Source organism: Leiobunum rupestre, chromosome 4 (genome assembly GCF_980474605.1).
Source record: "Leiobunum rupestre chromosome 4, qqLeiRupe1.1.hap1, whole genome shotgun sequence".
In the NCBI taxonomy this organism is placed as follows: Eukaryota; Metazoa; Arthropoda; class Arachnida; order Opiliones; family Sclerosomatidae; genus Leiobunum; species Leiobunum rupestre.
Genome location: NC_143387.1, coordinates 47,959,605 through 47,984,315, shown reverse-complemented (window position 1 = coordinate 47,984,315; position 24,711 = coordinate 47,959,605). Strand labels below are relative to the sequence as shown.

Sequence of the window (24,711 nt, the reverse complement as noted above, 5' to 3'; positions counted from 1 at the left end):
TTTTTCGCTCAAGCTGAACGTTTCTGTTTTTACAATTACATAAATGAATTATATTTGTATTTATAGGCTGAACCTTCCTCTAGTGCTTAAAATAATTTTGATAATTATAATATTAATAGTTAACGAGATATAAGGTCCTAACTAAAGGGGAGTTTGGGCGCTTGCCCAACTTGTTTAGTTCCGGGGGTCCGAATTAAAACGTAATAACTTAATTACCTTTAAATTTAATATTGTCAAAATTATTTTAGGCACTAAACTAGAGGCTGTTCTACATTCAGATATTAATTTTTTAAGTTAAATTACAAAATTAAAAGAGTTCAGCATGAAATAGCGCGAAAGTTGACAATGGCCACAGTAGTCTTCCACCTTAGCCTCGACAAGTTTTTATGGGAAGGGGAAACCGAAGAAATCGGAAGAAAACCCCCTTAACCAGTGGGGAGAGAACTTGCAAACTCAACGCGGAAGGAGTCGTTCCGAGTTTTCACCCATTGCCACAAGTTGGGATCGAACCCGGCTCTTCTTGCTGCGAGGCGAAAGCGGTAACCACTCCGCCACCCCACTTGCAGGCAATCTCAGAGGCAAAGCCTGTCTTGGGTAGTTACAAGTTCATTTACAAACATATATTAAATAAATAACAATAAAAGTAAAATTAAGTTACGTTAAGTTAAGAGAAAGCGTTTTAAACCATAAGAAACCAATCAATAAAAATTGAACAATTCAATCAGCAAATAAGCATTCCGAGACCATCGAATTAAATTATTGGATTCATGACGTGGTAGTATCGTCAGAAGTACATAAGTAAAGTTCTTCCTTTAGTGTTAATGTTATTCGATAGGCGGAGTGATACACGCGATAAATTTTGAGCCAGAATAGATAGAAGACTCTTTCGTAACGTATATTACGTATTCTGGTATAGCTGTCGTAAACACCACCCCGTATCGCTATTTCGATACTTCATAGCGTCATTGTGAAGAACAGCACAAGACACCACTATAGGCTGAAGTTAGCTAGCGCCTTTTAATGTCTTTAAAACAGGTAACCGGTTTACTTCTTCGAGCCTGTTGCAAAAGTATGTTTGTCTAGGATTTGACAATATAACAGGCGCGTAAAGAAAAATACAATCTTTAGCCAAAACATTCTCGCCCGCGTTGTAAATTTCAAGCATATTTTCATTCGTAACTCCTAAAATACGAATGATAAATGCAGCTGAAATAAGCGACCAAGACGTTTGCGAAACGACCTGTACGCAATTTCGCATTTGTCTCAGGATGATTTCTCAGGCTTAGCTTACTCTGGTCAAAAATCGGCTAAATCGGAGTCTATACCGCTGGCAAACTTTCCACTTTATAAAACACTTTACTTTATTTAGGTTTTTGTTGATTAAATCCTTGGTTGGATCACGCTCGAAGAGTGTCCCCGTCCTCTATGGGCTCGTTCTGATTTCCGCGGCAGTTAACAGGGGGCGCTTCGGAAGGATTGTCGGCAAATTGAGTGTAACCCATTCTGGCTCTAGTGTCTGACAATATGACTCGGCCGCGAAAATTGAGTTTGCTTTCGACAGGCCCCTAATCGGGCTTTTGCCCCACCACCCGCCCTCCCACCGTTACGGGCTAATACGAAAACGATCTCCTAAATGCTTTTAAAGAATGGAGCCCAGATCTTATAACTCTCACCTTCTTACTAGCCGGTGTCGTGGCGCGAGAGATAGCTCCAGAAATACCGCCGCTAAAACCGTTTGATAATAAACTTCGAAAATCCCGACTACGCCATCTCGTTGGTAATTATCCCTACTTAATCTCTACGCTCTGTGTACCGAGTCTTCGGAACCTTAGCGGAAATTCTCGCCTTTGTAAACGCCTTTGGAGTTTTGCTTCATCGTTAGCAATGAGCGTTGTTACGATACGGCGAAAGAGCTTACAGCTGTTTCGAGTTGTTTGGGGAAGAGACGTCGGATGGCGCCACAAGCATCCGCTCGTGCGACGACGCTTCTATTTATATAAAACGCTAAAGAGCCCCTTACGTTCCGTGGTGCCCTCTGGCGTCGAAACAATGTAACAAGTTCGCTAAAATAAAATGTACCAGTAGGACTAATTTGAAATTTAAAGCATAATGTTTTAGCAAATTCGATAACCTATCTTTATTTTCTAGTAAATGTATGATATGAACGTAATGTATTCTTTTTTAAATTATTGTAACAGATTTTCATTAATTTATTATTTTAATTTCGATACGAGAATCGGGCGTATAATTAGGAATTATGAAAAGTTTATATCATTATAATTTATTCAATTTGATGCCCCGTTAAACGTTGTTTAAAAAGCCCAAATTTTGTTTTAACCACTTTCAGGTAGAATTTAATTGCCCCATTTCTAATTGAGATCGTATTACCACGGCATTCCGAAAGTTGTTGTCGCGTTGGTGCATTATACGTCACTTTGAAAACCATGTTTAAAATAAATTAAATTGTCTCGCAAATAGAAAACTCAAATATAAAGTTACCCCGATTTCTAAAATATTCCCTATTAAACTTTAAAATTTCGGTCTTCTTAGATATTTTTTTTTAATTCGTCTACAATTTTCATCGCGTAGGCTAGTTATTTAATTACGCGAGTCTGGTTCCCAAAGCAATGTTCTTTCCCGAGATTTGTAAACGTCGCGCGATTAAGCCATCTAACGGTTTATTTATTCAGTCTTTTGCCGAGACCGTGGAAAAGTCAAGCTTCCAAATTCAATTAATATCCAATTGCTATTCGAACACTCGCTCCGACGCTACGTGTGCCCGAGACCAGTCTTCCGCCAAATTCTTATTTCTGCGGCGCGAGAACGAACGAAAAATAAAACTTTTTGCGTCTTAAATAACCAGGAGCGCCTACATCTTGGCGACGCGATCCAATTTCTCTCTTCCAACTCTGATAAAGCGCCAGAGTTGAATATTTAACTGGATTCAATATGGGCTCGCGCATCTAGCACCTGCTGATTGAGGTACCCGTACTTCAGTCAGTCTCGGAAAAAGTGTAACTGGGTGAAAGCGGAGAATGAGACCCCCCCTCCGCCGCGCAATCGGTGTTTCGCTCTTCATACGGTGGATGCGGAAGCGCCATTGGTGGAAAGGGAGGCGTGACGTCACGGCGCGCGCCTCCCGCTCGGAACTTTATAAACGGCGGGAACCTCGGAAAGGCTTTCACTTGATCAGAAGAGAGCGACTGTTTTTGAGCGAAGGGACAGCGATAGGTGACCCTCTCTCCGGACCCTACGGACCCGCGATTCAATTACTCGACCATCGAACCATTCAACTGCACCCAAGCCCAACTACTGTCGCCAAAAGAACGACCGTCTTCGGACCGCGAAAAGTGACTCTTAAAAATATCTTCATTTCTAAGTCGCCCGTCTTCTGACGAATACCACTGTCATGGCCAGGTAAGATACTTTTCTTAGGAGAGTAGTTTTATCTATTAAAACTCGTCACTTTGGTGCAATTTGAGTTTTAATTTCCTCGTAGTTTTCCCTCATTAAAGGTAGTCAATAGGTTTTAGTAGTTGATGAATAACGACTGTTGCCTCTGAATTTGGTATTTGTCTAGAACCTTTCAGGATTTGCGTGACTAGTCCTAAAATACTACGTTATAACGCCTTGATGGCTAGCGCCATTTTCAGGTTGACCTTTGAACTCGCCTTTTAATAAAGGGAAAGCTCTCCTAACCTATTTTGGCGATTTGGTTTTAAATGTGAAAATTTGGTCAGTTCATTAATTAAATTCAATTTCAAAGAAGTAAACGACGCGAAATAATTCACGAAATTGATTTTTAGTTCTAACGAGTTTTAGGCGTCTCATTTTTAACAATAATACCACCGCTTATCATAAGACTTAATATTAAAAGCTACTGAGCGCTTAGGAATTCGACGCACCAACGTTAACGGTTAAGTGATTTTGGAGAATTAGGCCAAGAATTAATTGAGCAGAGGAATGATAGCTGACGCCCGTACCATCGCACCCTTGATTTGCATATACTTTGATAATTTAGTCGTACCTAAAGCCGTAATGTTACGCGTTGCAAGCTCAATTAAGATGTTACGTCGATATAAAAGCCCTTATACGTTAATCTAACTTAATTACCCTCATGCGCTTTCCAATTTTCTCGAGTTATTACGGTGCGTTACGTTATATCTCAACCCAGAGCTCTAGCCCACACTATTTCACGGGTAAATATAGATATATATCATGTATAAACCTAGTCAACTCTTTTGTTAACTTCTCTTTCAGCCGTGCTAGCCTACAAACTGAAATTTCGTGCTTGAAATACTAAGGAGCGTAGAAATCTATATTTCTTTTTCGTATATAGTTTCCGCGACAAACATAAATTCCGCGTTAAATTGAAGTCCGGGACTAAAAAAAATCCCGTAAGATGCCGACCACAAAATTTCGTTTATCAACATTTTGTAGGAACCAAATTTACGGTTAAAAAAATTGAGGTGACGTGGATTGAGTTAGATATGGTATAAACATTTTGCTTATGGCTATATTTCAATTTTCGTGTTTGTATAGGAGTAATTCACCTCCAAAATCACCCGAAGAATGGGAAAGTTGATTTTTGCCCGAGCTTGACATCAGTGGCGGTGCTAGAAAGTTTCGGGTAAAATGGTCCAAATATAGGAGGGAGCCCACTGTATTTATTTTTTGGGCCCTTAGAGAGATTTTGGGGCCCCTTTTTGCTTTCTAATGCGAGCAAAATGGTGTGATTCATACTCGAAATTTCTATATCTTTGCTTCCTGTAATCATTTTCTCATAATTTTATGGAATTTAAAAGATAATCCCTAAATGTTTTCGCTTATATTGAAATATTTTGGGACCCCTTTTGTAGAATTTAAGGGTGACCTTTATAATTTCAAGGTAGACCATAGCATACCTTGTCTACCATTATGGCGGCTTCACTGTAAAATTCCAATCTCTAACGAAATTGTTCCATCATTTCAAGAATACGTTTCACTCTAACGCCACGGAAATTTGTATTTTACAAAAATCTGCGTACGCTCCTTGATTTTTTTCTAAGGGTTATCGAATGCAGGTAGGTTTATCGCGCACCATAAAAAAATACGTATAGGACTGTAATCGTAGCTTTATAGTGCGCAGACTGTTTAGCCCACACGTTATCCCTGTCCGTTTTCTACCGTCGGGCTAATCTGTATAACCTCGTCCACGCAGGAAGAATAACATACATTTTGATAACTTTTATGGTAAACCCAATTCTTTATTAAGATTCCTGAATTTGAACCACTTCAAGCGTACCTTTTAAAACTCTTTGTGAAGCGCTGGCATATCTGACGTTTCGCGATTAAGGAATATTTTAACAATCGCTCAATTATTAGTCAGTAAAATAGATTTCTAGAAATTTGGACAAAAGCGGTACACGTCTAGGCGTTTGAAATTTCCAAGACTTAGGATTATCACAATGAGTGCGTCTTCGGCTTCCATTTCGTCCCAACGAATTTGCCAAATTTATAAGGTCAAGCACGCTTTCTTGGACCTAAACTAAATCAATCGAAGTGATTATAATTGGATTTACTTTCAAGCCCCATCTTCGAACCCCCCCCCCCTCCCACGGTCTTATATACTTCTCTAGTTTAAGGAACGACCGAAACTTTGTTCGATCGGGTTAATAGGTTGTAGTTAATAATAGAGTGGGTGGTCGTCGAACTTTTCCGAGAATGACCACTGGAAGGTAGGCCGGAGAGGTCATCGAATGCCGGTGGGCGATAGGTTTTAATCTCTAATTGAAATTGCAAATAAATCAGCACGCGCCGAGTTTAGAGAAGTTGCTTGCCGTAATTTAATAGATGTCCTTTTAAAGGTCGATTCAGCATTTCCGCGAATTGGCACGTTTTAAATTAAGTCGACATGTGTCAAGTGTATCATTCACTCGAGCCTCGTTCTCATTGTCCTCGCGTATTGGGTTGGTATGTTGCCAATCAAAATGTTCAAATAATTCGAAACGTCGCCGAGTTTCGAGTCTATCCCCTCGGGCGTCGATCCTAGACCTAATCTTCGCCTACCAACGCCTGTAGAAGTGTTCCAATAGCAATACACCGCTGTTCACGGAGAAACAAACATTCGAAATTTTAAGGAGAGGAGAGGCGGCGAAATATAAATTTTAATTTAAACGACAAATGAATTAAACAAAAGATTTTATTTAATTCAGTTTAATTTTTAATTTAATTTTTAAATTAAATTCAGTCAGCTTACGAGATTCTTACTAGTTAGCTAAGAAAGTTGTAAATCAATTCTTGAAACTACACGCGTAATACGCATTTGAAATTAGCTAACTTTTGCCTCATTAAAATTTCTTTTAATTCCTTAAATCCATAATCAACGCTATTTCTATCCACGCCCCCTTTGATAAAGTGGCGAGATTTACGTGTTATCCGTAATTCGAAAAGGGATTTGTTGGTACGGCAGAATATCGCATATACGAGACAGACTAACTCGGAAAATCCCTTAACTATTAATCAGCATTATTCCGATTATAATCACTATTTATACAGCGTAATATGAATGACGAATTAACAGGATTTAATCACGTTTGTAGGATTAGACAGATTACTTGAAAATCTCCTGATATTTATGATATCATTCGATGATATTATAGCGTCAGGCGGCGACAAAATCTCGAATAAGTTGGCTAACTGATTTACACTGCCACCAATACGTTTGAAGAGCCGCGTAATTCGGTTTAAAGCGGCAGATCGCGGGCTTCTTGATTTATACCTGGATTTAAGGAGGGGTCGAGCGTAGTTTTCCGCAACTGGGCGGCTTTTATCGCCTTCTTTAGTAGCGCTACTTAATGATCCGGGCGGCTTCATAGCTCCGCGATGAATCAAAAAGGCAGCTCGACTAATTTATTCCTTCTAAGGGGCTTTCGACGTTAAAGCCTCGATACTTTTGGGGTATTTCCCCGACTATTTATTAAAAGAGGATGCTTATTAATAGTCGGTGGTGCACTGATCCATTAGGAGCCGTGTACGAAATAACAACATTTCGGTTGGGCTCACCGATACGTTTCCTCGTAGGACGCGTTTTTCTCGCTGGCAAAGAGGCCGACAGAGCTCTAGCTAAGCTGGCCTCTGCACTGATTTAATTGGATTCTCCTGGTAATTACGAAAATTGCTGGTTCCTTTTTAAGCTCCTTGATTAAGGGCCGCTGGCCGACGAGAGCGACACCTCCTCGCGCCGACAAATCCACTTAGTCTAATAGGTTTAATGGCGATAAATCCCGTTTAGTTTTCATTTCGTTCGTTTCGCCGTTCTACGCTTCTCTAAAGAAAAAGCGCCCAAAACGCTGTTAGCTTCATTTTCTTTCTCTTAGTTCTGTTTCTATTTTATTTCAGTTTTACGTTAAATTAATATTGGATGAGGTTCAGCGGTTTGGCGGATGTTACTTACAAGGAGACATCCCGAAGTGTAACCCACCGATTTTGTTCAAACTCGGGGGATTGGTATCCTAAAGGGAATTTATTCAATGGGCAACCGTTTTGCCATGGCAACGAAAAATATTTTTGACAACAAAAAATTTTCCCATTGAAAATAACATGGGATTCAGACCGATTCCTAGCCCCCCCCCCTGTGAAACATTTTAACAAATTTAAAAATTCGAAAATGCCACAAATAGAAAAAATAGATAAAAATTGACAAAAAAAAACCTCAAAACTGATCAACTTTTGATCAATTTGAGGTCAAAATCCCATGTTATTTTCAATGGGAAAATTTAAATATTTTGTTGTCAAAAACATTTTTCGTTGCCATGGCAAAACGGTTGCCCATTGAATAAATTCCCTTTAGGATTTTTCATGATACATGAAGGGCTACCAATCCCCCGAGTTTGAACAAAATCGGTGGGTTACACTTCGGGATGTCTCCTTGTTAGTATCGAACATCAAAAAAATGGAACGACACCTGCCCAGGGAAGAATCACCGATAAAATATAGAACGAATCGCGTAATTATGTTTATGACAATAATGGCAAGATTTTACCACGAGACCATTCGCTTTTTACGAGCGCTGTAACTGTCGATCTTTTCGGATGACGTTTTGACTTTCAATTGGGAACAAGTTGGTAAGTCGAAACCGTAAAACGCGTCACGCGATGTTATGAGCCTCTTCAACTCCCTTAAAACCTATCGAAGCGAGAAGTAGACTATATTTTCCACCCGCGTGATCTGTCCTTATATCGGAGAACGAGAGTTGAAAGGTCATTCCGAGTTTCCCAAAACTCTCGCGAGCAGCGTGGGTGGCTTCTTTCAATTATGCAGCGAGACCCGGAGGCTTTCGTCCTATCTTCTTTAAGTTTTAATGCTAGAGGGAACGCGATTAAAGTTTTAGTACAGCCTGAAGAGCGCGCGTCGCTTCGTTGGTCCGTCCGCACCTCTTTTCCCCTTCGTCGCTTTACGCGTTTTATACTAAAGCTTAAAGAGACTTTGGACGGCCGATACGTTTCCTCTAAGTCACTTACGACTCTTCGCAGTCTCTGGATAATTTACGGAGTGTCCCTTTTCACCTTTCATCATCCGCCTCATTTCGGTTTTTCTAATTGCTAATTTTAATGGAAATTTTAACTTTCCCGAGCATTTGATAAATTTACAAAAAATTTGTAACTGTTCTGTCTGAATTTAATTTACATTTTAAACTGATGTATTTAAATTTATTTCCGCATTACTCGTACTTAGGAGCGTTAGGGTCGTAGAATTTTACGCGAAATATTTGCTCATTGCTTTACGAGCCAGTTTCGTTGAAGTTTACATTCCATAAAATAAACGCGATAGTTTACGCGAACTATAACCGTTCAAATAAATATAAATTTCATTTAATTAGTAACTAATTTAAAAATACATTAAGAAAGCTGGTATTAAAAGATCGAAAGTAATTTTACAAATTAGGGGGAATTTTAATACATTCTGACCTTTGATCTTTGCCTAGCAGCTGATTTGCCTCTATATCGCCACTTCCCTTTTGGTTATTAGTAAAATTTATTTATCGTAACTTCCGAGTCAATTTGCATCCAAATTAACTAAGATCTTATTTCTTATTTTAATGGTAACGAGTGTTGGGTTTTATCATGCTGGTTCGAAGAATAGTATCGAATAGTAAATTGTTCTCTGTGACCCTACATGGTACGTGGGTGTGATATATTAGCCACTTTATCCAAATGCTCGGAAATTGTATAATTTTGCGTATTCTTTATGGGTATTTGTAGTCTTTTCCCCACACAACTTCGTATCTGTATAACCGTTTGTAACGTCTGTGTTTGTTTAGTAGATTTCCAAATACGCACGCGGTGCGTAAGTTTTGTCTTCGAAGTTTACTCACTCTCAAGACAAACGAAATAAATTTGCGTTTCCAATTGCTTAAGTTATAGTTTGGTATTGGGTTTAGCGCGACTGAACTGCAAATAGTCTTTATTCAGCCTTTGGGATCTCCTTCGCTCTATGGTCGGAATTCCCTGACCTGATACGTAACGTCCCTCAAAAATGGATACTAACGATATGGATTAGCAATCTTCCATAAGAACCGAAATTACACGGTTGTCGTTAATCAAACAACGATTGGGATAAAATTTACATAATTTTTGATTTAACGAAAGAAGGAAAATCCAAACGAGTCATTGAAAATCAAGGCCAGATTTTCGTCCATTCTTTGACCCGGTTGCTATTTGTTTGTCCAATGTTTGTACAAATTACATATTTCGAAATGAAGCTTCCCGATATTCCATTATATAGGCCCGGCTACGAACGATGACGTCTCCGAATTCAATACGCTGCCTGTCGCGTCCCCGGAGAGATTCTAAGCTGGACGATTTCTCCGAACGATAAATTTCCCACGTAACAACTGACAAGATCAGAGACAACCCAGGGTTTCGAGGGCTCGCGGTTCTTTTAACGTGGGAATTTTACATCTGCCCTTATTAAATATATGCCCTACCCTTTTTGTATACCGCAAAATAATATCGACGTTCGTTTAAAAGTTTCTACGTAAGGACGACGGACAGTTTAAACGTTGCTATATTGGCGATCGATTTTTTCTTGGATTGAATTTTTTGGTAATGGTACTAGGACGTCTCAAATGTGTTACCGATAATAATCTAGTGGTAATAGCCAATTCCAGGAATGAGGGTATAAGCTATGTAGACTGTCTAGGTAACGGTACTAGGACGTATCAAATTACCCCTTAAAATATATCTAGAGTGGTACCGGGAATAATAGTGGTAAACTAGTTGTAATAGCCAATGCCAGGAATGAGGGTATAACCTATGTAGACTGTCTAGGTAACGGTACTAGAACGTCTCAAATTACCCCTTAAAATATATCTAGAGTGGTACCGGGAATAATGGTGATAATCTAGTTGTAATAGCCAATTCCAGGAATGAGGGTATAAGCTATGTAGACTGTCTAGGTAACGGTACTAGGACGTATCAAATTACCCCTTAAAATATATCTAGAGTGGTACCGGGAATAATAGTGGTAAACTAGTTGTAATAGCCAATGCCAGGAATGAGGGTAGAAGCTATGTAGACTGTCTAGGTAACGGTACTAGGACGTCTCAAATTACCCCTTAAAATATATCTAGAGTGGTACCGGGAATAATAGTGGTAAACTAGTTGTAATAGCCAATGCCAGGAATGAGGGTATAACCTATGTAGACTGTCTAGGTAACGGTACTAGGACGTCTCAAATTACCCCTTAAAATATATCTAGAGTGGTACCGGGAATAATAGTGGTAAACTAGTTGTAATAGCCAATTCCAGGAATGAGGGTATAAGCTATGTAGACTGTCTAGGTAACGGTACTAGGACGTCTAAAATTACCCCTCAAAGTATATCTAGACTTGTCCCGAGTATTATGGTGTTGCTCTAGCCAATGCGAGAAATGATAGTCTACGCAGACTGTCGTCGTGTCTAAGGGGCAATTCGAATTATTCACCGAGACATTTCACTTTTGAGACGAGTGTGGTCTCATTGCGCGGATAAGATTTTTACGACGGAAACTCTCCGAATCGCCGCCGGTCTTTTGCCAAACTTAATTTAAAACATTAAAGGGCCGTAAATGTTCATATATACGTATATGCGTATTTATTTATTTATAAATTTTGGAGGTGAGAATTTTCGAGCCAGTTCACGCCGCGAGACATTGATATTCAAAGTTTCTCGGAGTTTGCGAAACGTACATTTAAAGGTCAAGATTAGAAACGTCTTTGTATTTTGTTTTATGTTCGATAAGTTAAAAAGTAAATTACAAAAATAAGTAAAAAGAGTTTTAGGCAGTCTTATAAAATTAGTTTTAAATTAATTTGTGTTAACAATAATAATAATCAGCTAGGCCAATACCCAATGCACCTAAGTCATCTAGATATCTTTAATGCCTTTAAATCAGGTGGCTGGGTTAAACTGCGTAAGAGGGTGGTGACAAGCCCTTCAAAGGTCGAAGATTATGATTAATAAACAGGATTTAATATATATATATATATATATATATATATATATATATATCTTTAAATCCTGTTTATTAATCGTATTCTTCGACCTTTCTTTGAAACCGTAGGAAATATTATTTTAATATTTTTACCGAACAAAATACGCTTAATGGATTTCAAATTAATAATTCAGGTAGAAAGGCCAGACGTTCGGGAAAGTACTCTTACATAATGCGCTCAACATTATTACAAACAAATAAATACATTCTCTAAGACTTTGTCAAAATTTAACGGCTTTTATGTCTTTGAAAGGTCAGGGGTCCTTAGACGATATTGTACTTAAAATTGCGAATAAATTACGGTACGTAAAACCCTTCACTAGCTCGTTTTAAAGACGCGTGTTTTAATTTAAATAATAATCGACTTCCCTAATTTTAGGAAATTATTATTTGGCGGCAATCGATTAGGGCATCGCTATTTGACGATATATATATTTAGAAGTCACGCCTGCTAAGAATAATATTTCGCTAAAATGGAATAATTCTTGCTTTGGCGGGCGATATCAACGCGAGACTGGCGATTTGGGGAATGATATTTGCATATATCGACGAAATTCAGGTAAACTGGCGTTTAGCTTCGAGGAAGAAACTAAACTCCCGCCAGCGTTTCGGATAAGGGGGCTATAATGGGATGACCAAACAATGAGAAATTTACCAATTGGCTCTTGATGGAAATGAGCAAATGACGTCTTAGCTTCGCCTGGTTTCTCGTTTGGTGAAAATATTTTAACGCGACATTTAAATTTCAAGCGAGTTTCCAATTTACTTTCGGCCGCATATTTCGGGAGAGTTCTATCTCTTTCGACGGCGAAATGTAATTTTGGATGGTTTCCAAACGCTACAAAGAATAATATCGGTTGAAGTCGTCGAAGGACGCAACCCGGTTGCTGGAACCACTATAAAAAAAATAAGTCAAATTTCAAATTCTTAATTGTCGTTCTTCCCCGTCTTTATGGGTTTCGGTTTTCTAGTCGAAATGGCAAGAATGCTATGTCGCGACGACTTAGAGGCTCATTAGGTCGGCGCTGGACCATTAGCTTCGTTCTCTATACGTTAGAAATAAACGGCTCTCTTGGAAAAAATCTGGGAATAACCATAGAAACGAAAGGTACCGCTACCAGTACACAGGGTTGAATCAATTAAAATATAATACGTAGAAAACGCTACAATTCGCGTTTTTTTCGCGGGAATTTTCGTTATGAATTACGTATCCATATTTACTTAAATCTAGTGTTGTAAGTCGGAAAATGTTCCGCGGAAAATGACAGAGACCTTTTTTCCGGGAGACCCGTATTTTTCCGAAAAATATAAAAAAAGTGTTAATTCCATGATTAGTCTAATATTGTTTGCAAATTTAAATAAAGCTACGTTCTCACCTCATTTTTTCGAAATTTACCGCAATTCGGATCCGCAAAATTTTTTAGTTATTTTTCCGGAAAATTAACAACACTACTTAAGGGGGAAGAATGCAGTAAAAGCCTCTTTTTCGTTCAAGCTGAACGTTTCTGTTTGAATAATTATATAATTGAATTATATTTTTCTTATTAGGCTAAACCTTCCTCTAGTGCTTAAAATAATTTTGTGAATTCTAATATTAATAGTTAACAAGATATAAGGTCATAACTAAAAGGGTAGTTTGGCTCCGGGGGTCCGAATTAAAACGTAATAATAACTTAATTACTTATAAATTTAAAATTGTCAAAATTATTTTATTCACTAAACAAGAGGCTGTTCTACACTTTAATATCAATTAGAAGTTAAAATACCAAATTAAAAGAGTTCAGCTTGAAATAGCGCGAAAGTAGACAATGGCCACTGTAGTCTTCCCCCTTAAACCTCAACCGCTATCAATGTAATCAATAAAGTAGGTTCGGGTTCTCGGAACGTTCAATGGTTGGTTACGTTTTACATTTGAAATTTTACCTCCACCAGAAAACTGTTAAGTTCTTTTCATCTCGGGTAACATTGAGTTATCTTTTCCCTTTATGTATGACCAAGAATTTATTCATTTACACTTTAGAATAATGATTTTGGCGAGGTAAATTTTAGCTTGGCGGCGAGGGGGTAGGATTTTGATTTTTTAATGTGGATTTGTCATATACAATCTATGGGAGTAAAATTCCTGGATTTTCGATTTGTGTTTTTTTTTTCGAAATTTTTGTACTGAATTTGGTCAAATGTCCGACCCCTCGCTTTGCAGCCAATCAAAACAGTTCCACAAAACTGACGTTTCCCCGAAGAACACCGCTGACATTTTCTCCGCTCCTCCCCTTGATTAATTTTGCCAGCGAAAATAAATACATTCTTAATATGACTCGTAATTAAATTTCCAAAACGTCCTATTTAATTTATCGAACACGAGTACGGTATTTATATTTATTTTGTAAACCCTAAAAGCTTGGCAGAAAAACCAATATCGGAAAACGTCTCGAGGGGGAATTGAAAGCTCGGGTACAGAGTTATCGCGCAGTCGATTAACTCTCCACGCGAAGCTGGACTGCTCGCGAATGGCGGTACAATGACGTGACAACGGCGAGCATGGTGCGCCGAGTGTCATCCTTACCCACAAGGTCCTCTGAAGACGAAAAATCCCCGGAATTTAGCCTGTCAAGCAAAATTGACAAGCCATCTGAAATAGGCACTACTTTGCAAAATTAGGCTGTAGCGATCGAGATTAAACGTATACCTAAATTTGGAGAGAAAAAACCAGTAAAAAAGGGTTGATGTCGAGAGTCCATGAGGGCTGACGGAAGATTCGCCGGAATAAGGACGCTGAATGCCTTCGTTTAATCATTATTCTTCTAGTTTTACCTGACAAAACGTATTCCAAATCCACTTTCTCACCGAAAATTTATTATTGGGATGAGGGTACAAAGGGTTGAAGACCCGATACGGGTTCGGGGAAATTGCTCGACCAAATTTGGGATCAATCTTTTCGGATTGCGAATAATATTTAAACGCTCATTTCTCAAAATGTCCAATTTTTTTTAAAAAGAAAAATCTTAATAATAGATTAGAAATTCACCTATAAATACCAAACGTCAATAACTTTACGAAAAACAAACACGCTTCGACATTCGGCGATTTTTTTAAACTAGGTTCGCAATGACCCCTGTAATCGCGATTCTTAAAGCAAAAGAAACAGAATCGACTCTCGGCCCTTGAAACTGCATTAGCGAACATTAAAAATCGATTACGGACCAGAAACTTTCTTCCGCAAAGGTGAGAAGACGGCGTGCCTTTGAGGGTAATTAAGTCTCTCTTCTAAACACGCTTTAAAGAGAGAGAGAAAAACACGTCAATATTAGAAAGCGATCTAATACGAACGCGACCGTGTTTCGCGTTAAAGTTTTTTCAGTTCAGCCTCCAGTTCGTAGATGGGGCTAGCGTACCCGAGTAGATAAGGGTTTAATGGCTTCAGCTGGTAAGCTTGAAGCGAAACAAAACGCCCTCTAGCGATTTAGGGAGCGTTTACTTCCCGTTATCGGGCGGGATTAAGCGCGTTACTTTCCATCTCTTTTCCGACGCTATTAAAATCTTAAGTTTCTTCCCGGTTCCCCAAAATGGCGTATCATTAAGGATCCTCCCATTTTCTATTAAAAAATTCTTCTAAAAAGCAGTCTCATAGTCTATATGATACGTCTATAATTGAGACCTATTTTTGGAAAGACTGTTGAGCGAAAGACGTCAATGTATCAAATTTTCAGTCGTTTCCATTTCCCAAAATATTTCTCTCCAGCCATGGATTAATTAACTTAGGGATGTTCCACGGGCTCAAAAATATCGAAGTTGCCTGCTCCGAACGCCACTTATCAGCGAAAAGCGCCAATAGCGGAAATTTAATTTTTACCGATTCAAACAAACACACGTGGACGGGTGGTTGCAGTCGGTTTTCAAACCGAGACAAGCGGGAAAAAAATCAAAATTTGTATCCGGTTGTATCGGTAAAAAGGTGATTTGCGCATGCGCGGCTAAAATTATTTTGGAACAGTTGCTAACATTCGCTTTGGCGAGTTTTCTACGGCTGTGGAACATCACTTGTTAGTTAATTATACCATGCTCCAGCTTATTCTTAGCAACGTCGTAGAACTAAGACGTTTTGAAGTCTCGAAGTTTCTCAGAACCTTTTACTTTCAAAAGGATTATTGAACATTTTTATTGAAAAATTTGAGGTATTCCGTTTCTAATTTCATTAATTTGTGAAGCTCAATTATTGACCAATGGAGTTTTAGGACGAGCATTTTGTTACAATAATATACAAAGCGCCCTTTTAGAAAATTCCCAATATTGAAAATTTCGCGTTTTTGTTAAATGGAAACGAAAACTATCTGTTTGATATTTAATTATTTTTACCGTAAAACCTTTTCCAAATATAATAACTCTTTGATATTGTATATTCATTTAAATATTCTTAATCAAATCAGTCTCGCAACTCGGTTTTGAAAGTTGCTCGTAAAAGGTTCGCCTAAAACTTTAGTATAGAGATGAATCTATTAATAATTTGAATGGCAGGCTCAATTTTTGAAAGACGTCTCCGATTTATGCAAATCAGCTCAAACTAGCGAGTAATTAATGATTCCTACAAATAGAGAGCCGTTTATATATTTTCACGCTTGATAAAAAATTATCCGAACCACCTTATTAATAATCTTAAATTCGAGCCATATTTGTCGACTCTCTCTCTCTCTCTCTCTCTCTCTCTCTCTCTCTCTCTCTCTCTCTCTCTCTCTCTCTCTCTCTCTCTCTCTCTCTCTCTCTCTAGAGAAACCGAATTTAAAATGAGCGCGCATCGGAAATGTAAATCTCGGAGCGTTAACGCCGGAAGGAATAACTAGCGAGCCAAATAATATCGTGGTGAGGCGGACATTCCGCATTGATTCAATGTTGCTTTTTTGAAAGTTATTATTTCAACCCTCGGGAACCTCTTTCGTATTTTAGCGGTGGCACCCGAAAAGAAAAATGGCTTCGCGTCTTAATTTAAACGTAGACATTCTCCGTCCGACAGACACGTCAGATTCGGAGCGCCCACTCTTAACGCAATTTGCATAACGTTTTAGATTTAGTTTGAGAGCGAATTAATGTACACGAGGGAAATAGGCTTATATCCGTTCCTCGACGGATCCCTCGCAGTTGGCAGTTGGCCGCGAAGAGCGAGTCGCCCTGAACAGTCGCCTCTCAAGGCCCGCCAAGAACGAACTGCCAAGTCTCGAGGTTCTCCGGATCCGAAGACCGATACGAAACCCTCTCGCGGCCAGTAATCACATTTTAGTGTTTACGGGGTTTTGGCTTAACGGTATTATTTCACGTGTTGCTTTCTCCGTCCTTTCGCTAGTCCCGCGTCCGCCCGATAGAGCGCGCCACTGGATGAATAATCTGATTTCCGAGTCGCGTAAATCTGCTGGCTCAAATTTCATTCTCGAATATTTTAAAACCAGCGTGCTTTTAGAGGATTGCCCGAGAGATGGACAAAATTCAATTTAGAATCGGCCGGCCTTCGAACGCTTTTCTAAGAGGTCGTGTACCCCCCTCGCGGATAAAGACGTTTGTTTTCGAATATTTTTCAAGACAGCTACCTGAAAGCCACGCAAATGGAATTTATAGAAAGTTTTGAGAAGGCAAAACGCCGAAGGGGAACCACCCTAGAGCCTAGGGTATTAGCCTTGCTGATTATTAGTTTTTAGTTTAGGTGGCGTGGTAATGGGGTATCTGGCCTAATAGAATCTGACGCTGGTGACTCGCGAAAAGCGTAACACACTTACTCGTTAGTTTCGAAAGTCAAGTCTCATTTGCTCACAATCCCTCTTCCCGAGCGAAGACCATGACTTCAATTAACGTTAAGCTTACCATTTAAAAATGCGTTTGAATAACTTTCAAGGTACTATGAAAAAAAGGTTTATGAAAAGACTGCTAGGATGTAGAAAATTACTAATCTAAATATATCTAGAGTGGTCCCGAGTATTATGATGGTAAACTAGTTGCGCGAGCCAATGACAGCAATGAGGGAGACTGTTTTGGTAACGGTACTCGCTTGTATCAAATTACCCCCCTCATAAATATCTTAAATAGCTTTTCAAAATATGAAATTGATCGATTCGAAATGGAGCAAAATGGTTTTCTGTAGGTCACAGCAATGGGGCAAGCGGTCTTTGTTGGGCTAATATTCTTAGAAGCGGTTCTTTTTCTAAAAGAATCCTTACGTAGAGTCGGCCGTAATGGAAAAAGTTCAGGGTATATTGGAAAATGCGGGATTTCGCCAATTCTTTTTCAAACAAAAGGCGCGCTCGGAAGAAACTGAGCAATATATCAGTCGTTCTCAGGGAGGTTCTATTAAAGTACCAAAAGTCTTCATAACCGGTCTCATTTATGGCTTCTGATTTTGCTTTATTACCTAGAAAACTATTGATAACTGACCCTAATGAAACGTATAGGGTGACGCAACCTGATCGATGTTACTCCCAAAATAGATTATGCTCATTAATAGTAAGCCTCATCTATAACCCGGCTAAAACTATATCTAAAACCTGTATATTGAATTTCAAAATTACAGTCATAGTCAGGGGACTAAATTATATATTATCGCATTACGTTGTTCAATAATAGGTAGTAAAGATAATAACGTTACCACAATATCGTAACGGGACTACTTTAATGAAGGTTAAATAAATTAAGGCCCAATTAATTAAGGCTAACACGCGTGTAATGTTATATATCATTCAAAGATACGAGATAAGGAAAGAAATTGAGTGCGCAAAGATTGAATGCGGTTTTTGCTTTTTTTGTTTCAGAGGGAGAGATTGGTGTTGTAAGCGATCCATATTGCTGTACGCTCTGACCATCCACGTAGTCATCAACGCCGTATTCCCATTGGTCGATTCCACTCAACTGGATGCGGAACCCATCGAAGGTGGCGGCCATCAATCCACGACGGAGCGCCAAGATCCCGGAGAGATTGTCCTGGCGGACGTGCAGGACAAAAGAGGAGGCCAGGTGTACAGTTTCGGACTGGGCAGAAAGAGATCTCCGGAAGAGGAAGAACAAGATGATGACGACGACACGGAAGACACGGAACCGGACGAGAGATTCCGGCGCTCCGGAGGCGAGGGCAGTCGTTTCGCGTTTGGTCTCGGCAAAAGAGGCCAAGAGGAAGGCACCGGAAGCCGGTTCGCTTTCGGCTTGGGCAAAAGAGGGCTCGACGAACAGAGGTTCGCTTTCGGCCTGGGAAAAAGGGGCCTCGAAGACCATTCCAGATTCGCTTTCGGGTTGGGTAAACGCGGTCCCGGGGACCAATCGAGGTTCGCTTTCGGATTGGGGAAACGAGCGGGACCGGGAGATCAGAGTCGGTTCGCCTTCGGATTGGGTAAAAGAGGCCCAGACGACCATTCCAGATTTGCTTTCGGCTTAGGCAAACGACCAGCTGACGACCAGCAACGATTCGCTTTTGGTTTGGGCAAACGACCGGCGGATGACCAGCAACGATTCGCTTTTGGTTTGGGCAAACGACCGGCGGATGACCAGCAACGATTCGCTTTTGGTTTGGGCAAACGACCGGCAGATGACCAGCAACGATTCGCTTTCGGTTTGGGCAAACGACCGGCAGATGACCAGCAACGATTCGCTTTCGGCTTGGGCAAAAGAGAAATCGGAGACGGAAGCAGTCGCTTCAGCTTCGGGCTGGGCAAGAGAGGAGGCAACGACGCTTCCAGTCGCTTCGCCTTCGGATTGGGGAAACGGATTCCGCACGAAGAAGTTGAAGATTACATGAAAAGGCGCTTTTCTTTCGGACTGGGGAAACGCGCTGGCGGACAAGACCAACGATTCGCTTTCGGCCTCGGAAGACGAAAAAGAAACGCCGATTTGGAGAGCGACGCTGACCGAATGGTCAATTTCGAAGAATAAAGCGGGGAATGGACCTCTTTCAGAAAAACCAAATATTCAATATTTATATCATTTTAAATCGGACGACCTATATAGTATACGAAAATAATTATTTTGTCGCGGGGTTTATGGTTCAAGGTATTTGCGCTGTCGCGGGTTTAACTTTTTATCCAATTTTTGGGTCACTTTTAAACATTTCTGTTCGTATTTTTTTCAATCTATTTTCGGTCATGGTTTTACAAATGTCGCGCCGTTGGGCGGTTTAAAGTGCGCGTAACCTATTTATACTTATTGAAAATATACGAATTAAAATTTACCAAGTTTATTTATTGGTGACAATCAAATCTGTGTCATTAGAGTTACGTATTAACGTTACTTAAATATACCTCTTATTTATTAAAAAAATACTTAAAAAAACAAATTGTTCGCCATTTTTCTCTCAATTGTTAAATAAAAAAATATTAAAAGTACAAAATTTGATTTTATTTTCTGTTAAGTACGGAACTATCGAAGATATCTAACTATACCTTATAAACCAAACATGGAAATTTTCAAGTTTTAAATTTAAAAAACAATTGCAGTATATGTACCACGGAAGAATAGTAGAGAAATCAATGTAAAAGTACTGGATTTAATTCAACAAAAATGAAATAAAACAATTGCCTCGTCCACAAATCTAAAGGAATTTGAATTTTTAAAGATTTAAGAAGTACAATTTAAAAACGTTAGATTTTTCACGAAGAGATTTGAAACAGTTCTGTATATACATAGGTTGTGAAATAATAAAGGCCATGTTTGAAAATTATTACGGGACCGAGTACAACTTAAAGATATGGAAGAGGATTCTATATTTTATTGACAGACATAATATTAAACAATTCGCGAAGCGAGAGAGATATGAGGAAAATATAATTTGCGGAAAGCAGTAATATCGAGGAGATATTATTTTTTATTTAAAAGAAACATTTAAATTTGCAATCAAAACGACAAGGTTTTCAAACTCCAATAGGTTAGCCACAGCAAATGTTTATGGAAAGATAAAACTGAAGAGTTCGTGGGAAAACCGCTCTGAACAGCAGGGAGATAACTCAACGAGGAAGGATTGTTTCCGAAATTTCCCGCAGTGCCACAAGATGGGATGGAACCAGGGTTGGACATAAGGCACTAGTCACGGCATTTGACAACTAAAATTAATCGAAATCTGGGGGCTCACTTGTCAATAGTTGATTTTATAAAATGTCTTTACGCTTGCCCAACTTGTTGAAATGTTGCCCGGGAATAGTTCAGCCAATGCCTAAGAATAAGCTCTTTAGTGGGAGAGAAAACGGATCCACAGCTGAAGCGGGGAAGCAACATTTCAAAAAGATGGCCAAGGTTATATTATAAAAAGAACTATTTGACTAGTGAAAAATTACCTAAATATTTATAAATAATGGAGAATATGCCGTTATCATTAATTAATCAATCTTAATTTATTAAAAAAAATTGTGATCGGCCAAAGTCATGTAACGTGTGTGATAATAAATTCCTATTTTAATTCTGACGGGTAAACAAAATGTTGACTGACCTTCTTGTTTTTATACCCCCATTGTTACCCCCACTAGTCAGTGACTACTAAACTAAATTAAGATAGGAGACTCACTAGTCAGGCTGATTACTAAGAAAATATCTTTATGTCCAACCCTCTTGCTGCCAGGATATAGTTAACATGAATACATTATAAGCTAAGTTAATTCTGTAATTTTAGCTTAAACGATACCTTAGTAACCTTTGTGGATATTATATCAATTAAGGTCCAATTAGACAGGTATGGGCAATTACGTCTGATGCCTGTAAAAATCGAGTTTCTTGAACAATTTTACGAGCCGTACCAATTTAAAAACGAAATTAACCACCCGTTCGATTAAGGTGGAGTGGCGCCGTGGTTAGCATTTCGCCTCGAAACAAGAGGAGCCGAGTTCGATCCCAGCTTGTGGCTTTGGGTAAAAACTCGGAACAATTAGGGGGTTTAAGGGGTTTTTCCCCGAGCTCTTCGGTTTCCCCTTCCATAAAAACTTGTCGAGGTTAACGTTAATAGTTAGTGTAGGGAGCTGTTGGCTCGATCACGTGGCATGCAGGGCTTGCCACCACCCTCCTACGCATTGTAACCCGGCCACCTGAATTAAAGGCTTCAAAAGTCGCTTGATGACTTAGGCCTAAGGTGGTGCCTTGGGTATTAGCCTAGCTGATTATTATTATTATTATTATTATTATTATTATTATTATTATTATTAATTCCTTCTCCCCACTGGTGAAAGGGGTTTTCCCCCGAGTCCATCCGTTTCCCCTTCCATAAAAACTTGTTGAGGTTAACGGTAATAGGTAATATCAGGAAACTATATAGGTATACACTTGGAATGTCTAAGGAAGATTTTTACGGCCGTGATGAAGCTCGTAGAAACGGGCGTGTCTTAAAGCGGGAAAACTCACGAGAAAAACTCTGGCGCCTCGCTACCCTCATTCGACGAAAACTCGTCAGTAAGCCTAGTCATGCATGTTATTATATTATTAGCTTACCTGATTATCTCTTTTATAATTATACAAATACCTGAAATTAGGTATCACTACACTTCTTTCGCGAAGAACATTATAATTACTTCAAAATAGTAAGGACGATAACAAATTGATGTTTTTAAATCCATTGTAACCCGGCCACCTGAATTAATGGCTTTAAAAGTCGCTTGAGGACTAAGGCCTAAGGTGGTGCCTTGGGTATTAGCCTATAGCTGATTAAATACTGATAATTGACTACATCACTATATGTGTACGCTTTCCAAACGGGACTCAAAGGTCGTAGGTTTGATTCTTGCCCGAGGTCATGGCATTTTTCACAGTCATTCTGCTATGGAAACATCCGCAGAAGTTATATTCCTTGGGTAAAATAAACCTCTGTAAATTTATAAAATCCGGCGCAGGGTCTTTAAATACTGTTTAAGTTTACTTTTTTACGCTGGTTACCTCTATTAGTCCTTTTTCACCTATCACACGAAACTGCTGCTTGGTTTTGCACTTGTTGCAGCCTACTTCCCGGGGCTAGTAGGCCACACTTTGAAGCTCTCTGGCGCTCTTTTAACTCATCGTAGGAAAATGGGATAAAACAGGCATACTTCTCAACTCATCCCCTACAACTCCTTCAAATTTTTGCAAATCCTTTTGAAACACCCTGTATATCATTCTTATTTATGTTAAATTTGTAACTCCTCGCGGGTCAAATACCACTAAGAAGCGGGGTCAAGATGGTCCTCGGACCCACGTTTGCCCGTCACTGAATTAAGATGAAGAGCGAATGACTAATTACTCTAACAGAGGCCAATTTCAACCAAAGGTTGAAGCAACGCTTGTCACTATCGCCCATACCCCGCGTGGGAGTATGTGGAAAGTCCGTTACGCTCGACAATATATTGGAACTCGCTTAGCTTTGTCCTGGCCTTAATTAAATGAACGGACCGGAGCTACGAATAACATGGAAATTACATGGAGATATCGGAAATACAAATTTATGTAGAATAAGTTTAATAGAGTTAATTTTCGGACCCTATTAAATCTCGACGTTGCATTGAGACCATATGGCGTCATTGCCGAACGTTTTGCGCGGTTATTTTGTACATCTAGTTTTCTAGTTTCGAAGCAAACTTAACTACAGAACACCATTGCTAAAATATATTGAAATAACAATAATAATAATAATAATAATTTTATTTGGATTTCAACTGAGTTTCTTATAATGGTGCAGGGCTAAGTCCGTAAGTATCAATATACATAAGTATATATGCGTATAAGTATATGAAAAATAAAATACAAGGGAATTTGCAGAATGTGGAAATTAAATGAGTGAATATGTACGATAAAAGTCTAATGAAAAACGTTCATAACGTCGTATTTCAGCTGAAAAATTAGTTTTCATTTTTGCGGTTGATCCATTCAGGATGTACTGAAAATGTACGGACTGAAATTGAGTTTTAAATGAGTATTTTCATAATATAAAAGAATTTCACTATAAATTGCAATGGACTGCTCATATATAGGGCACTCTGAATGTATATTAGTTTTACTGATATCGGCAGATTTCCGAGTGAAGCCAGAGTTCCTACAAAATACTGATGAGCCCCAAAAGGGCGAAACCGGTCTACTGTTGGAATCTCTGACTAAAATTTTGACTTTTGAGTATTTTCATCTTTTGTTTTTTCCCGAAAAGAACCAGGTACTAGGCGCCTACACCAAATAAGGGTACGTAAAAGGTTTTCGTTTCGACGTTGAGCAAAGGTTGACCAAGTTTCAAAAATCAAATGAAAATATGAGGCTAAAACAGGCAGAGAACCTCCGTTCTTTGAAACGAGGTTTAAATTGTCCACGAGGACGGGAAAACTACAGTTAAATTAATCAAAATATGTCCTCGAAAGAGAGATGGAGGGAAAAATTGTGTGTTTGTTCCGACTAGTCTGATCTCTCGTACGCCGACGCGCTCCAGATAAATAAACATCCCAAATGAAATTCCGACATTTTTCCCCGCTCTCAGTCGTTGTATTTGGCCCAGAAGAACAATGGACCTAACATTAACGTTTTCTCTTTAAAAAATCCGCGACACATTTTTCAAGTACAAAATTCTGCAAATAGAGAAAAATGCAACGTGGTGCCATTTCTGTTTTAAACAGATAACGTAGCGTAGAAAATAGGATCAGATAAAATATTTTGGCTTTATCTTTAACTGAACTGCTTTTTAACTTAAAAATTCGTTAATCAAACAGATATATCTACTACATATTTTGGAACAATATTACTTATTAATAAATAAACTAATTAATTAGATAAAGGTTTTTCTATTTTAGACTAAAAGCGACTTTTTAAAAATTATAACGTTTTCTTTCTGATCTTATATCTCGCATAAAATGTTGATTGTAAACTAGGTTAAAGAAAACAGATAAGTTCAGATTACTGTAAACCAGTCAACTGTTATTCGCAGATGGTTAAAAAAATGGCTTTAATTGATTCTGATACAGTTGTATCGAGGTTGCAAGTACTGATTAACTGACTAGCTCTTTAATTGCAACGCACTTTTAAACAGTTTTGGTTACCTTATCGTAATTAAGTGTTAGAAAATTCTATAACAGCTTGATTTCACGCGAGAGAAATTTAAACAAAATAACTTGAAGGCCGATTTACGTTTTTAAAAAGTATACGCAATTTTAAAAACTGCCATAGGCGCTAAAAATAACTTTTGTAATTTTCCACGGAATAGCGTGTAGATAAAAATGTGTAGCTACAAAAGTCTTCGTTTCCGCCAGG

At 38.8% G+C, this 24,711-nt stretch overlaps 1 protein-coding gene across 1 annotated transcript; it reads left to right on the top strand.

Moving 5' to 3' along the window:
• Nucleotides 1-3,187: 3,187 nt before the first annotated feature.
• Nucleotides 3,188-19,864, top strand: AstA (allatostatin A). The gene is made up of 2 exons (XM_090172964.1): nucleotides 3,188-3,417; nucleotides 18,300-19,864. The coding sequence occupies exons 1-2, from the start codon at nucleotides 3,410-3,412 to the stop codon at nucleotides 19,408-19,410; spliced, it is 1,119 nt and encodes a 372-aa protein (XP_090029090.1). The 5' UTR covers nucleotides 3,188-3,409; the 3' UTR covers nucleotides 19,411-19,864.
• The last annotated feature ends 4,847 nt before the right edge of the window (nucleotides 19,865-24,711 follow it).